Source organism: Teleopsis dalmanni, chromosome 1 (assembly GCF_002237135.1).
Source record: "Teleopsis dalmanni isolate 2A chromosome 1, ASM223713v2, whole genome shotgun sequence".
Taxonomy (NCBI): Eukaryota; Metazoa; Arthropoda; class Insecta; order Diptera; family Diopsidae; genus Teleopsis; species Teleopsis dalmanni.
Window position 1 is genome coordinate 174,721,516 of NC_051846.1, and position 25,802 is coordinate 174,747,317.

Sequence of the window (25,802 nt, forward strand, 5' to 3'; positions counted from 1 at the left end):
TTCCGACAATTATTTTATTTTAAATTTTCGATAATAACAATTTCATTCTTTATTTAAGATACGCTTTCAATCACTTCGTAAACCAAAAATATACAAAAATATAATCGTATATAAAAATAAAATGAATTCATTAATTATGTCTTTAGAAAAAAAGGTCACGTAAACCACAAAAAAGTAATTCGCATTTAATTATTTGCGTCTCTGATCGCATTTGTTATATATAAAATTTTTGTCTCAAAAATTGCGTTACACTTTAATTTATAAGACCTTCAAGTATCTGTTAATGTATCGCAGTTAAGTACATCTATTTAATTGAAATTCACACTCGTTATAAGATTACTCTGTTTGGATTTTTTTAAACATTGCAACATTTAACATTTTTGTATACACGTTGATGGCTTGTGTAAATTAAGAACGATTAAAGAATTATAATAAAGATAGATAAATGATATTATAGATGGAATGCTATTTCCACTTAGTAGATTATTTTTGAATGGAATACTATCCAATAAGATTTTGTTATAATTTTCTGTCAAATTTGATTTTAAGATTATCATACTGCATATTGGTTCAAATATTCGTAGATTGTGTAGTTAGACTGTCAGTGCCAGGTATCATACCAATGTAATTAGCAGATTAGTACTTGTGTGCAGAATTTTTAAAAAAAATTTGAAGAAAAAAAAATCTATGCTTAAAATATTTGGATTTGCTTAGCAAAACTATTAAAAAACGATTTTGGTGATTTTTTATTGTAGATATAATATTTTATTGTCGATACATATAATATTTTGATTGATTGATCTTTAGAGAGAAAGGTTCTATAAGATCGAGCTGAACTGCGAGCACGGATAGATCTATTTTATTTAGTGTTAGCATTATCAGCTCATTATTCTATTAGGTTGGGTCATTGGGATTAGTGAATTCTTTGGCATTTAGTGGTCATTTGGATGCCATAAAAGTTGTGTGAAGAAGAGATAGAAATTACAAAAATCGTATTTCTTAACAATGCTAAACGATTTAGTTTAACAGAAATATTCAAATAAAACGGAAAACAACCGACTATTGCACTTTTATTACCTCTAACAGGCTAATAAAGAAACGCTCTCAAAGATATTAAACTCGCTTTGTTTGTAGGATGGGACAAAGATATAAAAAGTGATTAATGTATTCTCTCTCTTTTTTATTATTGCAACTTTTGCACAATACCATATATTGTCAGAATGTGTCAGCATTGGTGCAATAGAACAGTGCCCCATTAGTACTCCAGTAAGTATAGAAATTGTAGGTTTGCAAAAACCCCAAATGTTGCTCATTTTATTTCTGTCTAATCTAAGATATAAGATTCTAGCAACCAAGCAGTCTTTATGATTAGTTTACAAGTCCTTCGTTATCGCGATGGTGAATGCTTTCATGCTTCCTAAAGCACTACATTTTCTCACAATTTTGGGTTACTTTATTTTATTCTTTTAATTTTTTAGCTTTAAATGAATTTGAATTTGTTCTCGTTTTTGATTGATAATTTTCTGAAACTAAAATAAATTTTATTTTTTGAAAATATACTGTTGTCAACAAAGACTTTGGTATAAGTTTTTCGCTTTAGATATTTTATATTTAGTTCTAGAGATATTTGTTCATTGTTAACATTATAGAGTCAATAGACGTAATAGCACTATAGGGTAAGACCATATACATTTTCATGAAGCCATTTTTGGTTAAAAAAAATGTAACTTAAATATATAAACTTAAGTTTCTATATATAAACTTAAACATATTTTCCATTTCCTATACGAAACATTGTGTATCGATGCTTATAAATTTTATAAGCGTAGATTTACTTATATATAATCAATAAACTGTATTGGATACTGAATTGTAGTTTTCTTGCCATTGCTCTACTTTTTTTACTCCTCTTAGCAACAATTAAATACTTATAATTGTTATTAATTTACTTAGATATATTCAATATACTGTATTGAGGATTTAAGTTTTCTTACCATTGATCCACTTTTTCTACTCCTGTTAGCTACATTTATATGATCAATCTTAAGCTTTCCTTTATATTGGAATAGAAACAAACATATGCACACTTAGGTATGACAGTAACATAGATCAGCTATTGAAAAACTTACAGAAATTAGCATATCTAATGTCTATTATTGTCTTACAAATATTATTAACCTATATATTATAATTAAATTTTTTATTTAAAACTTATGTTTATTTTATGTTGGTAAAGGTTTAATAATAGAAATATAACATTTATATGCTAATTATCACACGATATAAACTTTAACAACTTTTTTTCCCTCAGACTTTTGCAATTCGTTTAGAACTGTTAAGAGAAAGTTACTTAGTTCTCTGAAGAACTTATTTCTGATAATTAATTTTTTTATTGAAAATTTGAGACTCTTTCATGTTATTAATAGAATAGAACATATTTTGTTTATTGAAATAATAAATATGAATTCATAAACAAGTACAAAATTCTGTTATATTAAACTTCATAAAGTATCTGGAAGCTACGACTGTTATAAATCTGTAGAGCAATAACTTAAAATTATTACTTATTTAATATTTTTTAAATTAAAAATATATTTGTTAAACAAAAGGAACATAAAGCTTAAGCATTGCAGACTGTGATCAATTATCTGTTATGATTTGAGTTTAATGACTGAAAAAATAAAAAAAGTTGTTAAAAGACTTTTTAGTATGACTAACTTAATTATTATATTATTAAGATTTTAATAGTCTCATATGCATTCAGAGTTATAAATATAAGATATATAAGTAGACATTAAAAACTTTTAAAATTGTAGAATTTAAATCAATACAAGTAATGATGTCAGCTTTAGTTTTGAAGAAGCTTAGAAACCTTTTGTCTCATATATATGTAAACTATTATGTAAACTATAATATAATATAATATAGTACATAATAATCATACTCTTACATAATATAATATTATATATAATACTAATATACACGCTAATATTTTGTTAATTATTAAAGCTGGAGAAGCTTTACGTGTGGATGTTATTTGATTGTATCCTTGAATCAAAAAATACGTGTTGTTCTATCACGATGTGACGGCTTACTTCAGTTTAAATAGTCTTTTCGATTGTAGTAAACTCATACTTGTTAGTTTAATTTATAGAGCAGCTATAGATTATAGTGACCAATCCGAAAAACGATCAGAGCTTATTAACAGTTTCATTTGAATAAATAAAAAAGAGAGAGACTAGTTTGACATGAAATTAGACGGACAGGGCCAAATGGACTCAGTTTGTTAATGTTATCAAGTATGTAACATAAATACATTATGGGGTGTAAAACGTTCTTTTATATGTTTCAAAAATATTGACAAACCTAACCCACTTTTTTTTTTTAACAGTCATTTATAAAGTGTATACTTTGATATAACTTACAATTCCCTCAAAACATATTTTTCACGACTCCAACGTAATCTATAGAGTCCTGAACTACTTTCTGAATAATCACGAGAACAATTAGAGTAAACTTAAATATTTTTCACGATTTAGATTTAGTCTATAGCGAACACACATACGAAACTTACCTTGTGTTTTGTGAATTATACTATTGACATTTATGTAAAAGATAGATCTATAACGTGGAATCAAATGTTGGCTGAACAAACATAATTATTAAGCCTTTAAACCTTGAAAAATTAGGTACGAAGTTTGTCTCTTATTCCATTAAAAGATGTAACTTTTTTTCATAGCTAGTGTTGTGGGTACTTACGTGAGTACACGTTGGGAACTTACTTACTATTTATGTATGAGGTTTTCCTCAGGTGTATCAATTTTGTTATAACAATACTGAGAAATTTTTAATGATTTGGTAATGATACTAGGACTCGGTAAGGTGATCACTTTAACAACTTGTGGTTCAGCTGTCGTAAAATGGAAAAGTGTTTAAATCTACTATGTTTTTCAACAGAGCTTTAGAGCTGGTTTAACATGACACATACTTCTTAGATAATCTTAGTCACTTGTAGTCATCAGTAGATCCAAGAGTCTTAGGGTAGAACATACGTTCATTATAAATGACATAACCTAATATATATAAGGTATGTGTGTACTCAGTTTTAATTTATACCGGATAAGAAAGTTGCATCTATAACTAAAACTAAATAAATATCACATCATATATTAGATATAGTATCATATAGTACATACTTCTTAAAGGATCTTGGTCATCTGTAACCATCATCTACTGAATGTTAAGGTAGAACATATGTTCACCATAAAAGATAGAACCTAATATATGATGAACATATGTGTAATCAGTTATAATTTATACCGGGTTAAAAGGTTGCATCTATAACTAAATACATATCAAAAATAAGTTTTGGATTTAAAGTGTTTTCTTTTATATTTTTATAAAATAATTATATATTTTTTTATATAATTATATTTATTTTATAATGTATAAAATTATTAATCACAGATTTACATCACCATTTTATTAAATCAAAGTTGAATAAGTTATGAAATATTTTACCACTGATCTATAATCTTCTTTTAAATTAACTGATTTCTCATGTAGTTTTGAAAATAGAAACAATGCTTTTAAATTCATAGGTTTTGTTGCAGAATAAGATCTTTTTTGAAATTATTACATGTATCAAATAATTCCATTTAAGCTTCTTAATTTTAATATTAAATTACTATACTTAAAAATTTTGAATAATCATTCATAGTAACAAAGGCGTCGCTTAAAGTTTTAAACGGGTAATTTGTCAAATTAAAAATGAATCTGAAGGCGACATAGAAATGCCTAAACTATGGGAAGTAAACAAACAAAAAATCAAAAAAGATACTCATACAAATAGAAAAAAGTAAAACATCATCATTAAATACCAAAATTTGTATCGCGTGTTTGTTCTTGTGCCCACCGATGTCTTCTCCTCAATTAGTACTTAAAAACATGTAAAAAAAGTTTTTTTTTACTAATCTTAAGACATGCAAAGGCATTTAATTTTTTCTGAATGATTTTATTTACTTATATGTAAATGTAAATTATTTAAAAATTGATAAGAAAAAAAAATAAGTCTGTAATTAATTAAGAGATTTTAAAAACGAATAAAAAAATTTGAAGTTACTAGTAGATACAAATGAAACCAAGTATTTGGAATGTAAGGTCATAAATTTATAGTTTTTAAATGTCTCCCAGTAAACTATGATGAAGATGGAAATAACTGTGCCTTTGGAAATAACTGTGGGTTATAGGTTCCTATAATCGAAGGTACAGTACGTTTATTATGATCAAAATACTCGTAACTTTAAAGGTAATCGGAAACAAAACATTCTATTATCATTTTTATTTTTCATTTTATATATTTTTATATACTTTATGATCTTAAATCAATTTTTTGATTTTCTCAATAAAAAAGCATTTGAAAATGTCAACAAGATAATTTTATATCTTTTATAATTAAGCATTTTAGTAATAATCACAACATTCACTTTTCAACTGCAAATTGAAATTGTATAAGTTATTGTCATGTAAAAGAGGATATGGAATCTATGTCACATTCTATGTCTTTGTCCAGGAGTACAGTACCTCAATGTTTAAGTGATTGTTTCCTCATATGCCTTACAATTACTGTCGGTAGTAGACATATGTGATTTTCTTATCTTCATTTGAAAGACCATTTAGTTTAACAGGAGATAAAATGTCCTTATGGCAACTTGAGGGTATTGAAATGATAGCATCTACTTTAAATATAGAATATATGATAAATTTTTAAAATTTTCGTAATTTCCCCTGTGAGAAATTTATTTTTAAGAATTGCATTTGACATTTTTCGCCTTTAATCAGTTGATTTATTCATAATGAGCACATTTACATGAAAGCTCTTTATATGATAAATTATCCTTATTAGCGATTTTAATGAGTACATTTGCCTAAATGAATTTTTCTAGAACTATTACCGAATTACGATTAGTACGATTAGTTTTTGTTTGGTGTCTATACAAAAAAGTCGAAAAATTTTCGAGTGGCGATTTTTAGCTGAATTTTATTTAAAATAAGCGTCGTTGTGATGTGGCCAAAGGGATGATTTCCAACGGAGATAGTGACCCCACATTCATCGAACGCATCATAACTGGTGATAAGACATGGTTCTATGAATTTGACATACCAAACAACTAAACAACAATCGACCGAATGGTGCTTCGATGGTGAGCCGAAACCGAAAAGAGAACGCCAAAGTCGGTCCAAAATCAAGGTTATGTTGTTTTGTAACTGTTTTCTTCGATATTCGTGGTGTGGTGCACTATGAATTCCTTCCGGACGGTCAAACGGTCAATAAGGAGTATTATTTTGCCGTTATGCGTCGATTGCGCGAGACTATTCGCAAAAAGAGTCCAGATTTATGGAAGGAAAACTCATGGATTTTACACCACGAAAACGCACCGGCTCACACAGCGTTGATTGTGTCGCAGTTTTTGGCCAAAAACTCCACCAATATCACCAACCAAGCACCGTACTCTCTAGATATGGCCCCGAGTGACTTTTTGCTCTTCCCCCGACTCAAATTGCCATTGCGAGTAACGCGTTTTGAGACCATAGAGGCCATAAAAAAGAATTCGCTGCGTGAACTAAAGGCCATACCTTCGGTGGCCTATAAAATTTGTATGGGAAATTGGATCAAGCGTTGACATGCACGTATTGCCGCAAGAGGAGAGTTTGAATTAAAATTTTGCGTGTTTTTTAAACTTCTCGTTATTTTTTGATCAAATGGTAAAATTGCCTTTTTCACATAAAGAAGATCAGAGAAGGTATATTAAGTTCGAAATGGCATATATAATAATTATATAGTATTTCAAATCTAAGACTGTTCCAAATTGGATAGGATAAATTTATGGGTGATGCAAAGTAAAAGTAATTGTTAATGAAAGTTTAAGAATTTTTTAATGAACGTAAAATTAACAATTTTTCACGTGTGCTATTAGGTGAAATTTTACGGTTTCCAGTCCTTTCATTAAAAAGTACCATATTTGGCTTTATTGATGTACTTTAAGTTGCTGGATAAGATGTAGTTTTTGCAAGTGAAACTTTGTTTTATTTTTTATTAAATCAATTATTATTAATGTTATTAAAATTAATAAAGTTTGCTTTATGAGAGGAAACTTTCTCATCTTTGTTCCACTCTATATCTTTCAAGGAAAATGGATAGTATGTATGTATGTATATTTATTTTCAATTTAAATTTCATTTTTACAATATGATGTATCTTAAATTAATATATAAATAAATATAAAAATAAATATAATTAAAATAGCGACTGTGACACAGTGTCGTCCGTCGAATATAGTTAACCTTGTAATTAATAAAAAAAAATTGATTATAGAAGAAGCAATAATTAATGTAGTATTATAACGCATGTAATAGGTTTTAAATAAATCCACTTCCCAAGTGTTGGAATTAGTATTATAATAAAATATATATTAAACAACACATAAACAAAACATAAAAACTGTATGTCGACAGTTTAGGTTTTCAGACAAGCAAATATTTCACCAAAATAATTAATTAATTATTTAAACTAGTTGTAGAAAAGTGGTTTTTAAGAGGTTTTGCAAACATTTGTTTAATGATTCAGTTGCTTCAATCGAGTTTCACATATGCCATTATTTCAGCTGAAACTCATGTGGAAGTAAAATGTAAAGCATTTTTCATTTTAGTTAGGAGTCCATGTACGTTACTTAACGCTGTGTATTTGGAAAATAAGAAGCTAAGGTTTCATTTGGTGAATTACATCCACGACGAACTTTCACAAACTTGAGTACTAATATTACTAGTGTTAAATTGTTATGTATCCGATGCTTTGGTTAATAGATAACAAAGAAGCCGTATCACGCGCATCTCACTACTCACAGTTACTCGTATACGATTATACGATTACTACTGCATATATGCAGCATACACTAAATTATGCATACATAAGTTTTAAGTATGAGTAGATGAGTACGACAGTGTATCTAGAGCTTTGTCTGCATATCGCCTAAGACGTGTCTTATAATTAAGCTGCAGTTATTGCGCATAAACTACCTTTGGCATCTGTGAAAAATCATTAGGCCAACACATTAATTAAATCAAACAAAAGCAAATGAGATTACAAAACGAAAGCAAATTTTATTATAAAATTAAAAAATAACATAAATTGTTTCAACGTGCTCAGCTGTTTAATTATTACATACTATATAGTGTTTATGATGTCTGGTTTCTCGGTTTATAAATTATGCTTATAATTAACGTTATCATTAATTATAAGTATATACCTTAACAATATTTTAAAAGAAATTTTTGCATTAATTTCAATAATTAGTTAGTTATATGTTTTTAATATTTTAATACTTTTTTTAGAGCAAAAAATCAAATGGTGAAGCTAAAACTGCAGCATCCGAGAAATCACCAAAAACTATCAGTAACAATAACAATAATGGCAGTAGCAGAGATAACAACATATGTGGAAAACATTCATCAAATGGCAAGACAAATTGGAATAGTAAGGTAATGAATATAAACCGTTAATTGTTACATAAAATATAAACTTTAAGCAATCATTCCTATACCAAAAAAGTCCACATGTAACGGTATAGAGATATCTGTTTCCAAACATTTTTAATCATAAACTCTTCAGTATGAGGAGTTTGGACACAAATCAGGTCACTAAATTCGTGTTAATAATAGAAGGTTAATTGAAAAAATTATTTTACTGCAATTTAATGTCAGCTTTTTGTTTTTAATGAATTGACATAAGTATACAAACTTTCAAGACTATTTGTTTTAATGAATTTAAACGAATTAAGATTATGATATACAACCAGACGGAAAGAAAAATCTATTTAAATATGTTTCTATACGAAAAAAATTCAAAAATTTTCCGATATTTGCTGTGATCGATCTTGTAAGTTCTATTAATCTCCTGAGTAAATTGTCTATTGATTAGTATTTGACTAGTTCAATATATATACATGGAAGCGATATATGGGCAGATGCCCCACAGGCAAAATATTGCAGAAAAGCGTTAGCGTCAGTGCAACGAACAGCAGTTTTGAGCATAATTTCATCGTACCGCACCGTTTCAGAAGCAGCAATGCTGGTGATTAGTGGTAATATTCCGACCTGCAGGATCAAGAGCGAAAGACATGTTGGCAGGCAAAACACATAGGGAACAACAACATCGACAGGCAATCGATAAGGCGCAGAACCATTCCAGTATGGCAGCATCGTTGGGATTCAGATAATCTTGAACGATGGACCGCAAGGCTCATCTCAGAGCTAAAAAAAGGGACTTTGCCGCGATTAACTACTACCTCACTCAGTTCGTGTCAGGTCATGGATATTTCAACAGCTACTTCTACCGCATGCACAAAGTAGAGTCAGCAATAAGTGATTGCCCGAATGAGAAGTGTTAGCAGTGCAAGTTGGTGTTTTCTTTCCAAGAATGGTGATAAAAAAAATGGTTGAAAATATAATAAACTTGGATCGCATAGGAATATTTGCTGAAAAGATCCTGAGGTTGATAAAAGTAGATTTTGATAGAAGACAGCTGGAGTAACCAGATTTATTACAGTAATATGAAGAGCAAGGTTAATCAGTCTTAAATGAAGGGACCCTACCTATACTTATATTGTTTTTACTGTATGTTCTATGTTTAGAATAAAATAACTAAAAGTTTCTCTCTAATGAAAGAAATAACCACTTTACTTTTGTTGCTGAATTCTGGAGTCAGCCTTTATTTGGTAATTTAGCATTATTGTCTTGTTTCTGGGTTCAATATATAGAACCAAATTTTATCAGTTCCATTGTTGACCAAAACACACATGCACCTTTTTTTGAGCTTCAGATAAATTGGAAAAAGCTTATGATACGGATTTTTTATATATCTAAGATAATTGCTTAATATTTCCTTCTTTCTCTTAATTCCGATTTTTTAATTTATATTGAAAACAACAATTTCATATTTGACGTATCTATAAGGCTCCTGTTATGCAGACAGTTATATGACCAATGGTCACGGCCATTTTATGCTCGTTTTTATCATGACCAAAATGCATTTATGCGAAAAGTCATATCAAGTCATATTATAAAATTCATATATATGCTACTACTTTATACGTTTTGGCTATGCCTAAATTTAAAAGGAAATGTATATATGTTCACTTACAATTTGCCACCAAAAATTTAATAGCTGCAAAAAACTCAGAAGAAATAATTGTTAACAATACTTACAAAATTATACGCCTTTCTTTTAAATCGGAAAGTGTAAGAATTCGATTATTAGCAGTACATAAACTCGGCTGCGTTGCTTCCTGGAATTTTTTTTCCAAAATGTATTAAAATTGTATTAATTTGCCCTTAAAAGGCATAGATGTTGACAATTTTGACTGAGTAACTCTATTTTGACCAATGTGTCGCACATAAAGCCTCGTCACCATTTTTAAATCGTAATTTCTTATTTTCTATCAATTTTTTACTTTCTCTCAAATATATAAATTCGCTTGTGTTGCTTCCTGGAATTTTTTCTCCAAAATGTATTAAATTAATTTGTCCCGAAAAGGCATAGATGTTGACATATTTGATAATATCAAATGTGACGTGAACATGACTGTGTGTATAATATAGCCATAATTGAGCTTCTGTTAGTTCTTTCGTATGGTAAATTTTTTCAATTGTTTTGAAAATAGTTACAGTTGAATTATTCAGAAATTTAAGAAACCATTTATCATTAACATTTAAATTGTTGATGCAGAACTCTCATAGTATTATGAATTAGGGTATTGAAAGTATGAGTGAAGTGATGGGGTTCATTTCTTAATTTATATAAAGTTGACAAGGTTAAAAATATGTATTTTCAATTTAGTTGTTGAGGCAGAATACTTACATATAGTATCATGACTTAGGCTATTGAAAGTATGTTATGTGTGAAGTGAAGGGGTTTACTTCATAATTTATTTAAATTTAAATAAAGTTAGTTTAAGGTTAAGAATGCGTATTTTCAATATAATTACTTTGACAAAAAAAAAAATGTATGCAAGTAAGTAAGCATACTAAGGATATTCTTAATATCTGGTTTAAATATTTTATTCTTATGTTAAGGCTAGTCGAGTCAATCCACTTGTGCACTTTTACTCTCTATTAACTGCGATGTTTCTTCATAACCGCCCTCTACGCCTTGACTAGATTATTGTTTATCACTTCATCGGACTAAGCAATAATTTACCTCAGATCTGCATACCTTTCCGAGGAGCCTGTAACCATTTTAGTAAATGATTTCTTTCAAAAACAATAATATCAGGTATGTTTTATCTATTTATAGATGCAAATAACTTTTTACTAAATTTTTGGTTTTTGCTTACAATAAAAAATTCGACAAATGATAGAAAAAAAGATAAAACTCATTGTTTTGTAAGAGTGACTTCGATGACTTGCCACACTTTTCCGTTTCAATTGGAAAAATATTATACATTTTTGAAAAATTTTCTTCACTACTTTTTCTAGAAATAAACCGCAATCAATCGTATAATTTGCATAAAAACAGTAAATCGAAAAAAATCCTAACTGAAAAGTATCTGCGATAGTTGAATGATGAATGAATGAATGCATTGTTGAATTATTCAATAACTTCAATTTTCTAAGAAAGTCTCAAAGCTAAAAACTATAACAAACAATAACAGCACTGATTGAAACACAAACTGACATGGTCAATAAAAATTTAAACACTGCATTTTACATATGTTATGTATCTTTAGCAGTGAAGTGATGAAGAAGAAGCAGAAAGAATGCCTTTGCGAATAAATCAAACAAGAGCAGTAAGAGTTTGGTATTCAGTAGATTGAATCACGTTGACTGAACGCGTTGCAGTGCCATACATGAGCTGAAACAGTACACGAAACATTCGTAGAAGGAACGTGATGTATTGTTTTCATAAGTCTAAAATGTAACAATTACGGATACATTTAACATGGAAAGTAGGCCTGACCACTTGCGCGTCAGTCATTGCCTTAGTTTCTGTACGAGCAACTCTTCATGTACTATTTTCCGTGTTGCAATTATTTTCTGAGGTACTTCTTTCGGGTTTCTTGTTTTAAAATTTTAATTCTTTTTATATTTGCAGCCAATTAAATACTTAAGTTCTGACTTGTGCTTGTTCTTGTCATTTATTAGCTATTATAATTAATTATAGTTCTCAGAGTTGTAAAAATGTAGTTCATGCAGATTTCTTAACCCTGACCTGTTGGAAGCTGCGCTTAATGTCTTTACTTGAATAATGAATAAATTCTTGCAACTTGCTTAAGTGCGGGCTTGAGTACGAAAATCTTGTTTACTAAACAATTTAATTATAGTTGCGTAAGGTAGTAATAGTTAATAAAATATTTATTGCTAAGTAAAAGAACTTATGCAATCATTTAATGTATACACAAGGTTTAGTAGGTAGGTATAATATGATTTGTTAGAAAGTTTAGAAAATGACTTATTTATTTGTGCTGTATACTAGCAGGGCTAGATAAAACTCACATTAAAGCGAACTAAACACATTATTCAACAAATCTTGTACGTGCTTATAATTTGTTATTTAGATTAAAATTAATAGATTAGAACTACATGTTTTGTTTTGAACGTTACAGGAAAGTATACCGTAATGATTCATATATAAAACACAGTTAGTATTCAAAAAAGTAGGTCGATTAGTAAGCTAAAGAAATAATAAATAGAATTTGATGTATATAAAACAGAATTATTTGTAGACCATTGCTTCTGGTTTAAACTGATAACAATTTCATAAATATGAAAAATCTTTACTTATAGATCATACCCTCTGTTTGTATCATCTAATAGGAATTTGATTAATTTAAAAAAAAAATTTACTTATAGATCATACCCTCTGTTTGTATCATCTAATAGGAATTCGATTTAATTAAAAAAGACTTACTTATAGATCATACCCTCTGTTTGTATCATCTAATAGGAATTTGATTAATTTAAAAAAAGACTTACTTATAGATCATACCCTCTGTTTGTATCATCTAATAGGAATTCGATTTAATTAAAAAAGATTTACTTATACATCATACCCTCTGTTTATATCATCTAATAGGAATTTGATTAATTTTAAAAAGTCTTACTTATAGATCATACCCTCTGTTTGTATCATCTAATAGGAATTCGATTTAATTAAAAAAGACTTACATCATACTTTCTGTTTGTATCATCTAATAGGAATTTAATTTATTTTAAAAAGTCTTACTTATAGATCATACCCTCTGTTTGTATCATCCAATAGGAATGTGATTAATTTGAAAAACAGTTACTTGTAGACCATGGTTTTTTGGTTAAGCTGAAAAGAATTTGATATACATATATGAAAATAACTTATGGTTTATAGTTTTATGGTTTAAATTATTTACTGAGTTATTATTATAACTGGGCTATATTAGTAATTACTAAAACGGACTTAACTGTAGACCCCGTTCTAACTTCTAGTACAGGCATCATTGTTGTTTATGAAGTCTAAAGCAATGTTAAATGCCAGAGACAACACCGGTACTTCTAAACCGGTATTTATCAAAAAATGTTTTCAAAGAAGTTGTTTATTTTTTAAACTTTTACCAACTAAATAAATTGAATTATTCAATCAAATCAAGGGTCGAAATAGAATAGCAATAGATGTGACGTGTGGTGTTTCATCAAGATAATAAGGGACCTCATACAAATTTAGTAACTCAATAAATACTATTATATTTTGGATGGTTCATCTTACTGTACTCCCCATCCTCTCTAGATCTGGTACTTTGGTATTATAACTTGTTTCTGTTCTTCAAATGACGACGTCAAATATGGTTTGGATCACTATTTTGTTACAAAAAATCAAAATTTTTTATGAGCGTGTAATTATGTTACTGTCAAAAACATTATATGCGTCACGATTCAACTAAATATTTATACACCATAAAAAAATATTTTTAATGTTAATTTTGAGACGCGACTTATGACGAAAAGAAAAAAGAAGGGTTCCAACAGTGATGAAGAAGTAACAACAAAAATTTGATTAATTTCTTGAAATTTTTGTTATTGCTTCTTCATTACTGTTCGAACTCTTCTAAAATATTTTTGTTTTCATGCAGAAAAAGAAATTACTTTTAAAACGAATAGTGGAAATAGGTTACCTCTGACTTCATCTGACTTTTATAATTATAGAATTTCAAACTTAATTTTTTGTAGTGCTGGCTTTTTCGCTGATGTTTTCACTGATTGCAAAAAAATAATACAAGTATAAGGTCGGATTGTTTTAAGAAGGTGATTATATGATCAGACTAAATTCTTTTTGGATGGATTTAAAGTTTAAAAAGACGTAACCTTAAGAAGGAGCTTTTTCTAATTGCCTTGAATTAGAATTTTGAGTATCTGAAAGGTTTTTCGGTGAATCTTTTATTTTTGTGTTATTTTACTTTTGACAAATTCTCTTTAAAGAGCATATTTGTAAATTTTTAGTTTTTATTTTTGTACATAATCTTCTTTTAACTCCATAGAACTTTTCCAAGAATACTCCAATTAGATTCATTTCTTTAAATAATGTATTATGTCGAAGTTTTAAAAAAAACCATTTTTGGTAGACATGACCTTTTCATTTGATTTGAATTTATGCCCTTCATTGTGGGCTAGATCTGGCTAATAGGATAAATTGTCCATCAATATGAAAAGTCATATGTGAATTTTACAATGGTGATTAGGAAGTGTGAGTCATTTGCATTGTTTTGTTAAATACTTTCTTTTACAAATGTGTACATTTTTAGTAATTAGAACATTTAATTTACCTAGAAATGTGGTTTGCTCCAGCTATTCTGAACCATTTCCGAGATGATTAATTTAATTTTTTTTTTAATCAACTGTTTCCATTATGCTTTGATCTATTAGGTCTATTAGGTGTTGTCAATATATATTTCGTAACAGAATTTAACACAAAACTTACTTAGTTTTATTAAGCCGTTCTTATAAAATCTCAGAATTATTAAAGCGATTGCATTTTTGTTCCAATGTCAATAAACAGGTTATCCATCTAAAGCCCTAACAATTTTCTCATCCCGAATATCAAAACGCTCATGTCGAAACCATCATGCGTTTGCTAACTCGTTTACGATATTATGGTATATCGTATTTCATCGTATCGTATTTGTACATCTGCTGGCGTGTGTTCTTTATTTCACAAAGCTAAAGTTCTTTTTTTTGTTTAGTACAAATTATATATAGACAGATTGTTTTTTTAATTTATTTTTTAAAAAATATTTTAATTAAATAAATGAAAAAATTTATATTAAAAATTACTTATTATATTATACAAATTTTTTAATAAAAGAATTAGATTTAATAAAATTATTCTAAAGAATTGTGTTAGAATTTTGACAATGTCAACGACAGCGCTCCAGTGGCGCAATTGGTTAGCGCACGGTACTTATAATCAGTAACTTGTGTGAGATATGCCGGGGTTGTGAGTTCGAGCCTCACCTGGAGCAATTTTTTTTATGATCAAATAATTTTTTTTTTAAACTTTTTGAACTGAATAATATTTAATTTTAAAAATTTAATAGCTTTTATTTTTAATTTAAATTACTTTATAATAATAAAATATAAACAATATTATGTCAAAATAAACAAAATAAAATAAATAAATTATATTAAATAATAATTAAATTCATATATATATATTACTGATAGAAGATGAATATCTTCATACACATAAATAATGGTGATAATAAAAAAATAAGCTTTATATTAACGATTGTCTTTACAAAATTCGTAATTAACTGTAATAATTTTTATATCATTCAATTTACTTAACATAATATTGAATTTTTATTTAATGTATTTATATTTTTTCTTGTTGAAATGATGCGTTGTTCTGAAATGATAGCTTTGGCAGCCCCCTTCTCAACGCTCCAGTGGCGCAATTGGTTAGCGCACGGTACTTATAATCAGTAGCCTGTGTGAGATATGCCGGGGTTGTGAGTTCGAGCCTCACCTGGAGCATGTGTTTTTTTTTGTTTTCTATAAATAAATAAAAATTTCTTTTATATTATGTTTAAAGTTATTTATTTAAAAAATATAAATTCTAAATGAAAAAAAAATCCTTACAGTAAGGTAGTAAAACAATTAAGCCATAACTTATAAAATTAATTATAATATTAATTTGTGAGTATGTACTTTGGGTTGATCCTTTAAATTCGTCAGATTTGATTTAGGCTTATTATTTTCTGTTCGGAGATATTAAACGGATGTCCGTCCCAACGACAGAGATTTTACTCGTTGTTGAACTCCCAAAAAATATTTTCCGTTCACCGTCTGACCTTTTGGCACGAATATATTATGAATTGTTCATATTCATTTATATTGAAAGGAAGCGGCTATAAACTGCTCGAAATCGGAAATAATTTCATTTAGTTTTGACATATTATTGAAAAACTTGTAACTGTAAATAAGTTTTAAATATATATAGGGTTAAGCGATTTTTTATTGATTCGAATTCAAAAAATTTGTGATAATAATTAAAATTTAAAATCCATTCACTTTAGCTGGATGTGACCACCTTTTGCCATGACTATGGCCTTCAAACGGTTAAAAAATGAGTTGCATGCTTTACGAATGTGATCATCCGGTATTTTGGCCCATATTTTGGCATATTTTTTAGTCTTCATATTGTTCTCCAAAATAGCTCAGATGAAATAGTCCACCGGATTTGCATCTGGCGAATTCGAAGGCAATTGTTCGGACAAAATGAAGTGCTGAAATGATTTTTTAATCATTCTTCATTCACACGAGCTTTATGAGACTTTGTCAAGTCTTGTTGGAACGTATCTTGAGCCTTTTGGAACTTGTAAGGTTTTACCCTGAGTTCATTCTGTAATATGCGTCGGATGGTTCGCTAAGATATAAGGAAATTACACTATTACGTTTGAATTTCATTTAGAGTAACTTTTGTTCTATAAAATTTAGACACAAATGCTTGTTGTAGCTTGTAAACAATATAAGTAGATGTCATTCGTATGAATTTCGCACGAGTCGTTTGTCTCCAATAAAAACATTTATAATTTTCTTTTTAAATCTTGGTAACGAAAGAGCCCTCGTGAAACTGTTGTCGAGGCTAAACCTTTTAGTCTTCCAGTTTTTAGCCGCTCAATAGAATGTGTTTCCCGTGCCACATACAGGCACGGTTGCCACTTATGGTACTTTAGTACCAAAATTGGTACTTTTTTTCGTTTGGTACTCATGTTCAAAAAATGGTACATTTTTGACGACCAAACTTTATTGTGGATATTTCCAATTAATTTTTTTTATAAATTCAACTTTGCACTATTTTATATTTTGTTAATTTATAACACTATGAAAAACACAGAACGAAAAAACAAAAAGGTCCAAAAAAATTTTGGACCTTTTTTTACAGAAATGGTACCTTTTTAAACCAATTTTGGTAAAGGAAAAAATTTTCAAGTGGCAACCGTGCATACAGGTCTTCAAATTAATCAAGGGTAGGTTAGGTTGCGGTTACAAATTTGTATTTCAAAGCTTAGTTAAGCACAAATAATCGCCTGTTGTAATACCGTGAATGAGACACAGTCTGTACGCTAGATTCGAGAAACCACCTTAGGAGTAGAAATCCTAAACATTTAGCTCCGAAGATTCCGAAGATTTTAAATCTTTACTATGTCAATGATGTGCGCTGACACATAAGGTCTGGTACAAATTCACCCTCATCAAATAGAAGGTAACTAACCTTGCAAGTGTATGAACTTGGCTATGTCTTTGATTTTAAAGAATGATAGTGCTATCAGGTCACTTATGAAATTCTATCAGGTCTTAAAAATTTTAAAACTCCTAGTTAATAATGGAAACTATTATACGAGGTCGAGTACAGTTTCCTCGTTATCCTTAGAGGCAGAACCCATAACATAAGTTGTAAGGAAAGATGAGATAAGAAAGTGAATGAGATATCTAAAGAATTACAGTAATCATTTAAAAGACGTTAGAATAAACAAGTTATTTATGTTACTAAATGTTTAGGGTATAAGTATAAGTACAGCATAAGTTCAGGGTTCAATCAATTTAAAGTAAAATTATATAGTAACTCTGAATACATGTAAAACAAGGAATAATTAAAAATTATATATTACTTACGGATAAACATTACAAAAAAGTGAAAATATAATAGCAGTAATTTTTATATTACATTTTGCCAAACTGGTTACTTTGTAAAAGTAATTTTCGATATAAAAATTATAGTGGAGTAAATTTTCAAAAGCTCCAATCCATATATGAGATACAATTTATTAATTTTCCCTATAATTAATTTAGTTAATTAAGAGTAACATAATATAGGGAAGCATTTTGTAATAACTCCTTAAAAAGCAAATAATTGGGATCTATTAAAAATTTTAAATAAAACTACAAATAAATAGTTGTTTCCTTTCCATTAAAAATATTTCACGGCAATACCCTCAATAATTTTAAAAGACGGCGAATACTAGCACAAGGAAAGCTTGGATATAACATCAGCTATTAAGTCTTCTGAACGAAAGGGAGTATCCAAGTAATCTCAGTGAATGTGCTATAAAAAAAAGATTAGTATTAATTTCAAGTTTCACAAAATCAAGTATTGCAAATAGTTTTACTACGAAGATGAAAGCTTCAAATTACCGAAAACAAAGAGAATAATTAAAAACTTCCTAATTTTCATTTGCATGTGCATATATAATTTACTGAGGAAATTTTTTTTTTTTAATTAAATAATTAATATAAGAAACTTCAAAAATTTCTTATGCATGGTAACATGAGGTGATGTCTTATTCACTGTTGTTCAACCAGAAGTGACTTTTTAAATAAAGTCAAGCACGCTACAAATTATTTATAGATAGTATTAAAAATTGAAATTTCTCTTTTTCGGATGAAAGAAAGATTGTCTGCTATTACAAAGCACCTGCAATATTTTTCCAATCAAGTAAATATTCATAACAGTTGTGGTCATCGCAATGATGTTATATCAAACGGAAAAAGCTCATACAATGTAAAAGTGTTTTTTATTATTATTTTATAATATATAATTTATATTTAAATATGCACAAATATATTAAAATATATTTATTTTAAAATTATTATTATATATATATATAATTATGTATATATACAGTCAAACTTTAATAACTCTGTCCATTTTTGCAAAGGAAAGGTTCGACTTCTGGAGACTTCGAGTTAGAGAATTTTTTAATTTTTTTTATTTTTGAAAGAAAGTCGAATTACATTTTAAGTTATTTATTTTTTTGCAATCAAATAAAGCACTGAAGTTATATTGAAGTAAAATATTCAAAAATCAGGGTTTGGGACTTTAATTTTTTTCTTATTACGAAGCAAGATTTAAAGTCCTGGGAATAGTACTCGTTGTACGCACTATTAGTTTATTACCCAGCGGGTGCTAGATAATTGTCTAGGGGTGTCACGTGGAGGCTGTGCGACAGATTAGATTGTGGACGACAAGGATTACGCTGGCATTTTTCATGTTAAATGCAATTAGGCACGTTGCCTTGTGTACTCGATTCCATGGGCTCACGGCTCTTCCATTATTCTTCGGAATAGTGTAAAAACCTAAATATGGAATTAAAGATTACTAGAGTTGAAATAAGTGTCTCATATGTGGTTTCATAATTATTTCTGCAAATTAAATTTTGGAGTCATTACATCCTCTTGGCGCTTCAACATTGATAAAAAGGTTTAACATGAATCCTTATCCAAACTTAAAAAAGTTGTTATTGAAAAGAAAATATTTCCGAAGTAGGCATCCTTCGTTAATGGATATTTGGAAGATTATTACGACATGCACTATTTAGAGAAGATAAAAAAGTAGAAGCATCGATGAGAAAAATGTATCAAGAAAACAGAAGCTCGATTTAAAAAAATTAATAAACGTTTTTGCCTATATTAGGCGTAAAATCTTTGAAAAATTTTTATACATAGATATTCCCACACATATAAGTATACATAATATTTGTGAAGAGAAGGGGTGACATGGTTACCATACAATACGTGTTTAAATCCAATCACACTCTTTCATTATTTTATGGTATTTTGTGGTCAATGGCTTTTAATAAAACTTGTTGGAAAACTTCGATGACATAAAATTGTTTATGACGACGCGCTGCTTAATTAACAGAAATGACAAATATTTTTAAAATTTATATTTATTTTTGTCTGTTTTTACGTTTTTTTTCTACAATTGAAAACTTTTAAAATAACACAAAAATTGTAAAAAGCTAATAGCATTAATTTAAAAAAATGTTGAACACCCAAAAAAAAAACTGTAAATATATATGATGAAGGTGTCTAATGTTTAATTCATATTAGCAACTTTATACATTTTTTATCCAAAATTTGACACGAGAGGTTTTAAGATGTGAACACGCCATAAGACTATCTATCGTGCAGACAGTTATCACAGAGATAAATTCAAGTAATTGAGTAAACTTGAAGTGAGTAAATTTAAGTTTGAAATGTAATGTTTGCAAAAATGACTTTCTATCTGAGAAATGGACTCATTAATGTTTTAATATATCTTTAGAGTTATATTCAAGATCATTAAATGTTAAAAATGTACAAAATCACAAGTGAACGGTAAAAATGCAATAACATTTAAATAAATATTAAATTTTTATCAAAACTTAATTAAATGAATTCTTCGGCTTATCAAGCAGCTGTTTAAGATAATGCCAAATATTTTTTAATACTTAAATCGAACAGACGGTCCTTAAACTCATGCCATATTCTATTCTTAAAAATAGAAATGCAGTTATCGGTTTTTTCTTGTTTCATTACTCATAAATAACTTTGAATATTGAGTGTACGAAAAGTTCACCCTTTATTTGAACCGTATAGAATACAACATAATAGAAAATTATAATAATATGGGAACATATATTGTACTTCAACTGATTCTAATCGAAGAAAAGTTATTCAGCCATAGCAATGACTTTGAATGACTTTTATTAGCAAAATGTGTCTCTATATTATGAATATCCTTTCTCGAGGTGTTATTAGTTTCAAGCATGTGTATTCCAAATAGGAGCTCATCATTTTCCTCTTGCTGACCCACAGTATGGTCAGAAATGTATGTTACTGGATGATTTAACGGGTTTCATAATGTTGAGGTTGATAACGGGTTTCATTACAGGTCATTATGGTCTGAAATGTCACCTTTATACACTACAATTATCTGCTAACTCGGAATGCAGATTATGCCTCGAAGATGAGGAAACGACCATGCACATTCTTTGTGATTGTCCAGCTTTAATAACGCACAGAAGAAACCTGTTTCATAAAGAATTTCTGTCACCAGAGCAGATTAAGAACTCTTCTCTAGATTTAATTCTAGACTTTATTCACAAAGCTTTAAGGGGCTTTGTACCGGCTGTTGGGCAAGTTTCACGTCTACTCTTTAATAAAAAAAAATAAAAATACTGGATGATTCGTTATTTTTCAAACAGATAATCTATAATCTGTGGTTCTTTAGTACCCCTAGGGTTAAATCCAATAAAGCAACAAAATGTGATAGATCCGCTCTTAAAATGATTAAAGGGTGACAAAAACTGCTAATACTAATTCTAAATTCTTGGACTTACTATACAGCTATTTTGGATAATGCCAAATATTTATAATCATTGGTTCTTTGGTACCCCTAGGGTTAAATCCAATAAAGCAACACAATGTGTTAGATTCGTTCTTAAAATGATAAAAGGATGACAAAAACTGCTAATACTAATTCTAAATTCTTGGACTTACTATACAGTTATTTTGGATAATGCTAAATATTTATAATCATCGGTTCTTTGGTACCCCTAGCGTTAAACCCAATAAAGCAAAAAAATCTGTTAGATCCGTTCTGAAAATGGGAAAAGGGTTACACAAACCCCATATTCTAATTGTTACAGTCAAATCATCACCAATTTTTTGGAGGTAACGAGTATGTGATCTGAATAAAATGATGCTACAAGCGAAGAAGAAGAACAAGATAGAAAAGAAGAAAGAGAGAAAAAAAAAGAAAAGAAGAACAAGAGAAAACGAACAAGAAAGAAAAGAAGAAAAAAAAAGAGAGGAAGAGGAGAAGAACAAGAAAGAGAAGAAGAAGAAAAAGAGAAGTAGAAAAACTAAAAGAGTATAAAGAAGAAATAGATGATAAAGAAGAAGGCCCTATAATATCTATAGATATATGACATGAGTGCCGTAAGAAACAAATTTCGTGTTCTCTAAAGTGAAATCAATTTATTCAATTAATATATATATATAATCACTGACAATTTTTAATATTTCTCAAAATTTTGTAATTTAAGCAAAATAACAATTCTCATTTGGTATTATTGATAAAAATATGTGATTATTGCCAATACATCAAATTTATGTTATTTACTATATTTAATAAATTTTGTTTTTTAACATTTAAGCAGTTAATGAATCGAGCCAAGTAATGGTATAAGGATGTAAATTAAAAAGTTTTGATAATTAAAGTTAATACTTAAAAAGTTATATAAAACGAATGAATTATTCAGGAATTTATATTTATGTGTCGTTGATTCATTATTACAACTTTATAATGGTACCACATAACAATTTAGGCTTTAAGTGTATAATGCTTAGCATTTTAATATATTATATTTCTTATTCTAATTAGCAAAATGAAATTGAAGTTGATCATCAACAACTTATGGTGTAAACTTACTTTCAGATTGTTCAGTATTGGTGAAGTAGGCGCCAATAAGTGCACAGGCCTTTCTGTACACATCTTTATTTTTATGATACTGCAAACCTTGTAATTTTCTTAAACCTCCAATTTTTTCAAAAATAACACACAGATTGTGTAAGTTGCCGGTTCTTTTAGCTAATCCAAAACAATTACTAATCCCAGTAAGTACGATCTTAACAACGAAATCATTGTTTGCATTGAGTAAACCAGAAAATGGTTTAAGCAAATCATACTTCTCCCACAAATCTCTAACTTGATCTATTGATTCATTTGTTGTTATATTCGTAACAGTCCATATAGCTTCTTTTTTGGATCTAAAATCACCTTTCTTTAAAACATAACTGATGTTGGTGAGCAAATTGGAATCTAAAACTGCTTGAATATGTTTCTGATTGCCGGCAGTTATATGCCCAATAGCATAGGCTGCTTCCAACACGATGTTGTTATTATTATGTCTTAACAAAACAGCCAACTTTTGTAATCCTTTCGCTTCAATTACTTTATCGATTTGGTAGTCAGTGCCACTACAAACTATGTTGCTAACAGTGCGTAGTGCAGGTGCAATAATATGAGGTACCTCAGAGCCCAACATTATGATTAGGCGTGGCACGACACCAGCTTCAACAACAACTTGAATCCTATTATTGTCAACATTTGTAACGTATGATAAGGCCCAACAAGCATTAGCCGCAACTGATATATCATTGACGCACAGAAAATCTGATAACACTGGTATTAAAAGTTGAATTTGATCAAATGCCGGCGGTGAGTTCTTATTATCACACAAATTGATCATTAGCCAAACAATAATACGTAACACGGAAAACGGGATAATATTGTGGATTATTTTTGTAATGCACGGTACGACGTTACAATTGATAATCTTATCTCGAGCCGCAGAGCTATATTCAGCAATTTTTGCTAGAACCCAGGCAGCCTGTTCCACAAGACTTATTGACTTGGATTGTAATAAAATAATCAAGTGAGGAATCGCATCATAAGTGATACTTTGTATTCGTTCAGATTTACGAGAAGCGATATTAGTCAGTACCCAAGCTGCTTCAAATTGCATTATAGGATTAAAAGTATCTTGCAATAATTTAATAGCAATTGGAACAACACTATGATATATTCTCTCATCAATCTTTTTATAAGGTCGATCACAAATCATTTTACGAGCCGCTATCATACCAGTAAATTGTTGATACTTATTTTCGCTTAGCATTGTGTCTACAATTTGTTCAACAGTAGGTAAAGCCGATGATTGTCCATTATTTTGAGTAGAGAGCGGCCAAACAACTTTGTCTATATTATTAGTATTACGACGTTTAAACCAATGATATTCCTTCGAGTATTGACGCACTTCTCTTCTATTCTCATTGCGGCGATGATCCGATTTTTTAGTGTCTCGGATGTTCCACTTGTACAAATTGTGGTTATTCGTTTCCAATTTTCTATACATTTCAAACGAAATCAAGTCAATTAAAAGGAAACTTGTAGGACGCTTTATCGCAAAAACAAAGCTTGCCACACTTTGAAAACTGGCAGTGATGCCAAATCCTGATCAAAGATCACGTATGTACATAGAGAATGTATAAATGACCAAATATCAATTTAGAAAATTTATTATTAAAAATTTATTTGATATGAAGTTATAAAATATTGGCTTGATTGGAATTGCAAAATTGCTCCAATATTGTCGCAATAGTATTGCAGCATGTTCATAAATGTAATTTCTGGCCACACTGTTACAGTCATCTCTTAGTATTTACAAAGCTTTTGCACAGTTATTAAGCAAATCATGCATTAATAATTTTTGTGTTGTAATGCTTAAGTTTCAATTAGTCGGTACGTACCGTAAGAACATAAGTCAAAGCGAAATGCACAATCAACCATACCTGTGTATTTGATAGGAAGAAATTAACTAAAGCGGCGAACTTTGTTTATTTTGATCATATCAAATACACGGTTATAGTTGATTGTACATTTTGCTTTGATTTAACGACTAATGTAACGACTAACTGAGCCTTAAATATTATTATTCCATTTTGAATTCACAAAATTATGTGTAAAAAAGAAAAGGTCAAGCTAGAACCAACTTGAGGCTTTTATAAAGGTGAGAGTTTGGTCAATGTTAATGCTGGAGATATCAGTGAATGTATTAAAGAAGACGGTTTCTAGAAACTTAAGCCTACTTCTGGTCAAGCTTGACCATAGACACAGCATGTGTTCTGGTGTCTTTCGTCGAGAGTTGGTAGAAACGCGATGGAGGTGATACGACAGAATAGGCCATACTACAGAATCTAGATACTTTATGGTTTGCTTCTGTGTATCAAGTCAGAGGTTCTACATTTGGAATAGATTGGCTATGTAACCTTTGATCTGAGAGCTGAGGCGACATTGGTTCACTCATTATTTGCCTGTCGCAAAAAAAGGTTATATGTCAATCTCCGACCGTAGCTGGCACGGGCAGGGTTTGAAATAGGGGCAAACAAACAGCTATAGTTCCTGAAAAAATCAAAAGACTAAGTACAGTAATATCAACATTCTTTATAAAAACTGTATGTTTTCATTATAATTTGCTTTTTTACTATTATAAAATATTAAAAGTTAATAGAGAGGTTTTTTTAATAGTAGGAAATCACAAAAACAAAATTTTATTATTTATTAATTAATTGAATTTTTGGCTTGTAATGCTCAACTGTTTAAAATAATTCTCTATTAAAACAATAGTTTTTATTAAGTGACATGATTTCTTTCGTCATAATTGACTTTAAGAAACAAAATTTAGTGTTATTATTTATAAAAATAATATTCTTTATGTATATAGAACGAATTTTCTTTAAAAATATTTGTCAAGCCCTAAAAACCATAGCATTTCAAAAATTTATGATGTAAGATTTTCATGAAAGCAATCCAATCCCTCATAGCAGCTCAGAATTGGAGTTGGTTGAACGAAACCGAACTCGTTTGATATCTTGGATTTATTTTTTGAAAT

The 25,802-nt window shown here is 29.1% G+C and overlaps 1 protein-coding gene and 2 non-coding genes across 3 annotated transcripts; 2 read left to right on the plus strand and 1 right to left on the minus strand.

Annotated features, from left to right (window-relative positions):
• The first annotated feature begins 15,448 nt into the window (after nt 1-15,448).
• On the plus strand, nt 15,449-15,542 carry Trnai-uau. Its single transcript has 2 exons — nt 15,449-15,486; nt 15,507-15,542. It is a non-coding gene; the product is annotated as a tRNA-Ile (tRNA).
• A 420-nt stretch (nt 15,543-15,962) lies between these two features.
• Nucleotides 15,963-16,056, plus strand: Trnai-uau. Its single transcript has 2 exons — nt 15,963-16,000; nt 16,021-16,056. It is a non-coding gene; the product is annotated as a tRNA-Ile (tRNA).
• Nucleotides 16,057-22,763: 6,707 nt separating this feature from the next.
• Nucleotides 22,764-24,266, minus strand: LOC119666753 (importin subunit alpha-like). The gene has a single exon (XM_038076036.1). It carries the CDS (start codon nt 24,264-24,266, stop codon nt 22,764-22,766), a length of 1,503 nt encoding a protein of 500 aa, XP_037931964.1.
• Between the last annotated feature and the right edge of the window lie 1,536 nt (nt 24,267-25,802).

Excerpts from the sequence above, each read along its gene's own strand:
- LOC119666753 (XM_038076036.1), bottom strand. The coding sequence starts at position 24,266 with ATGTATAGAAAATTGGAAACGAATAACCACAATTTGTACAAGTGGAAC.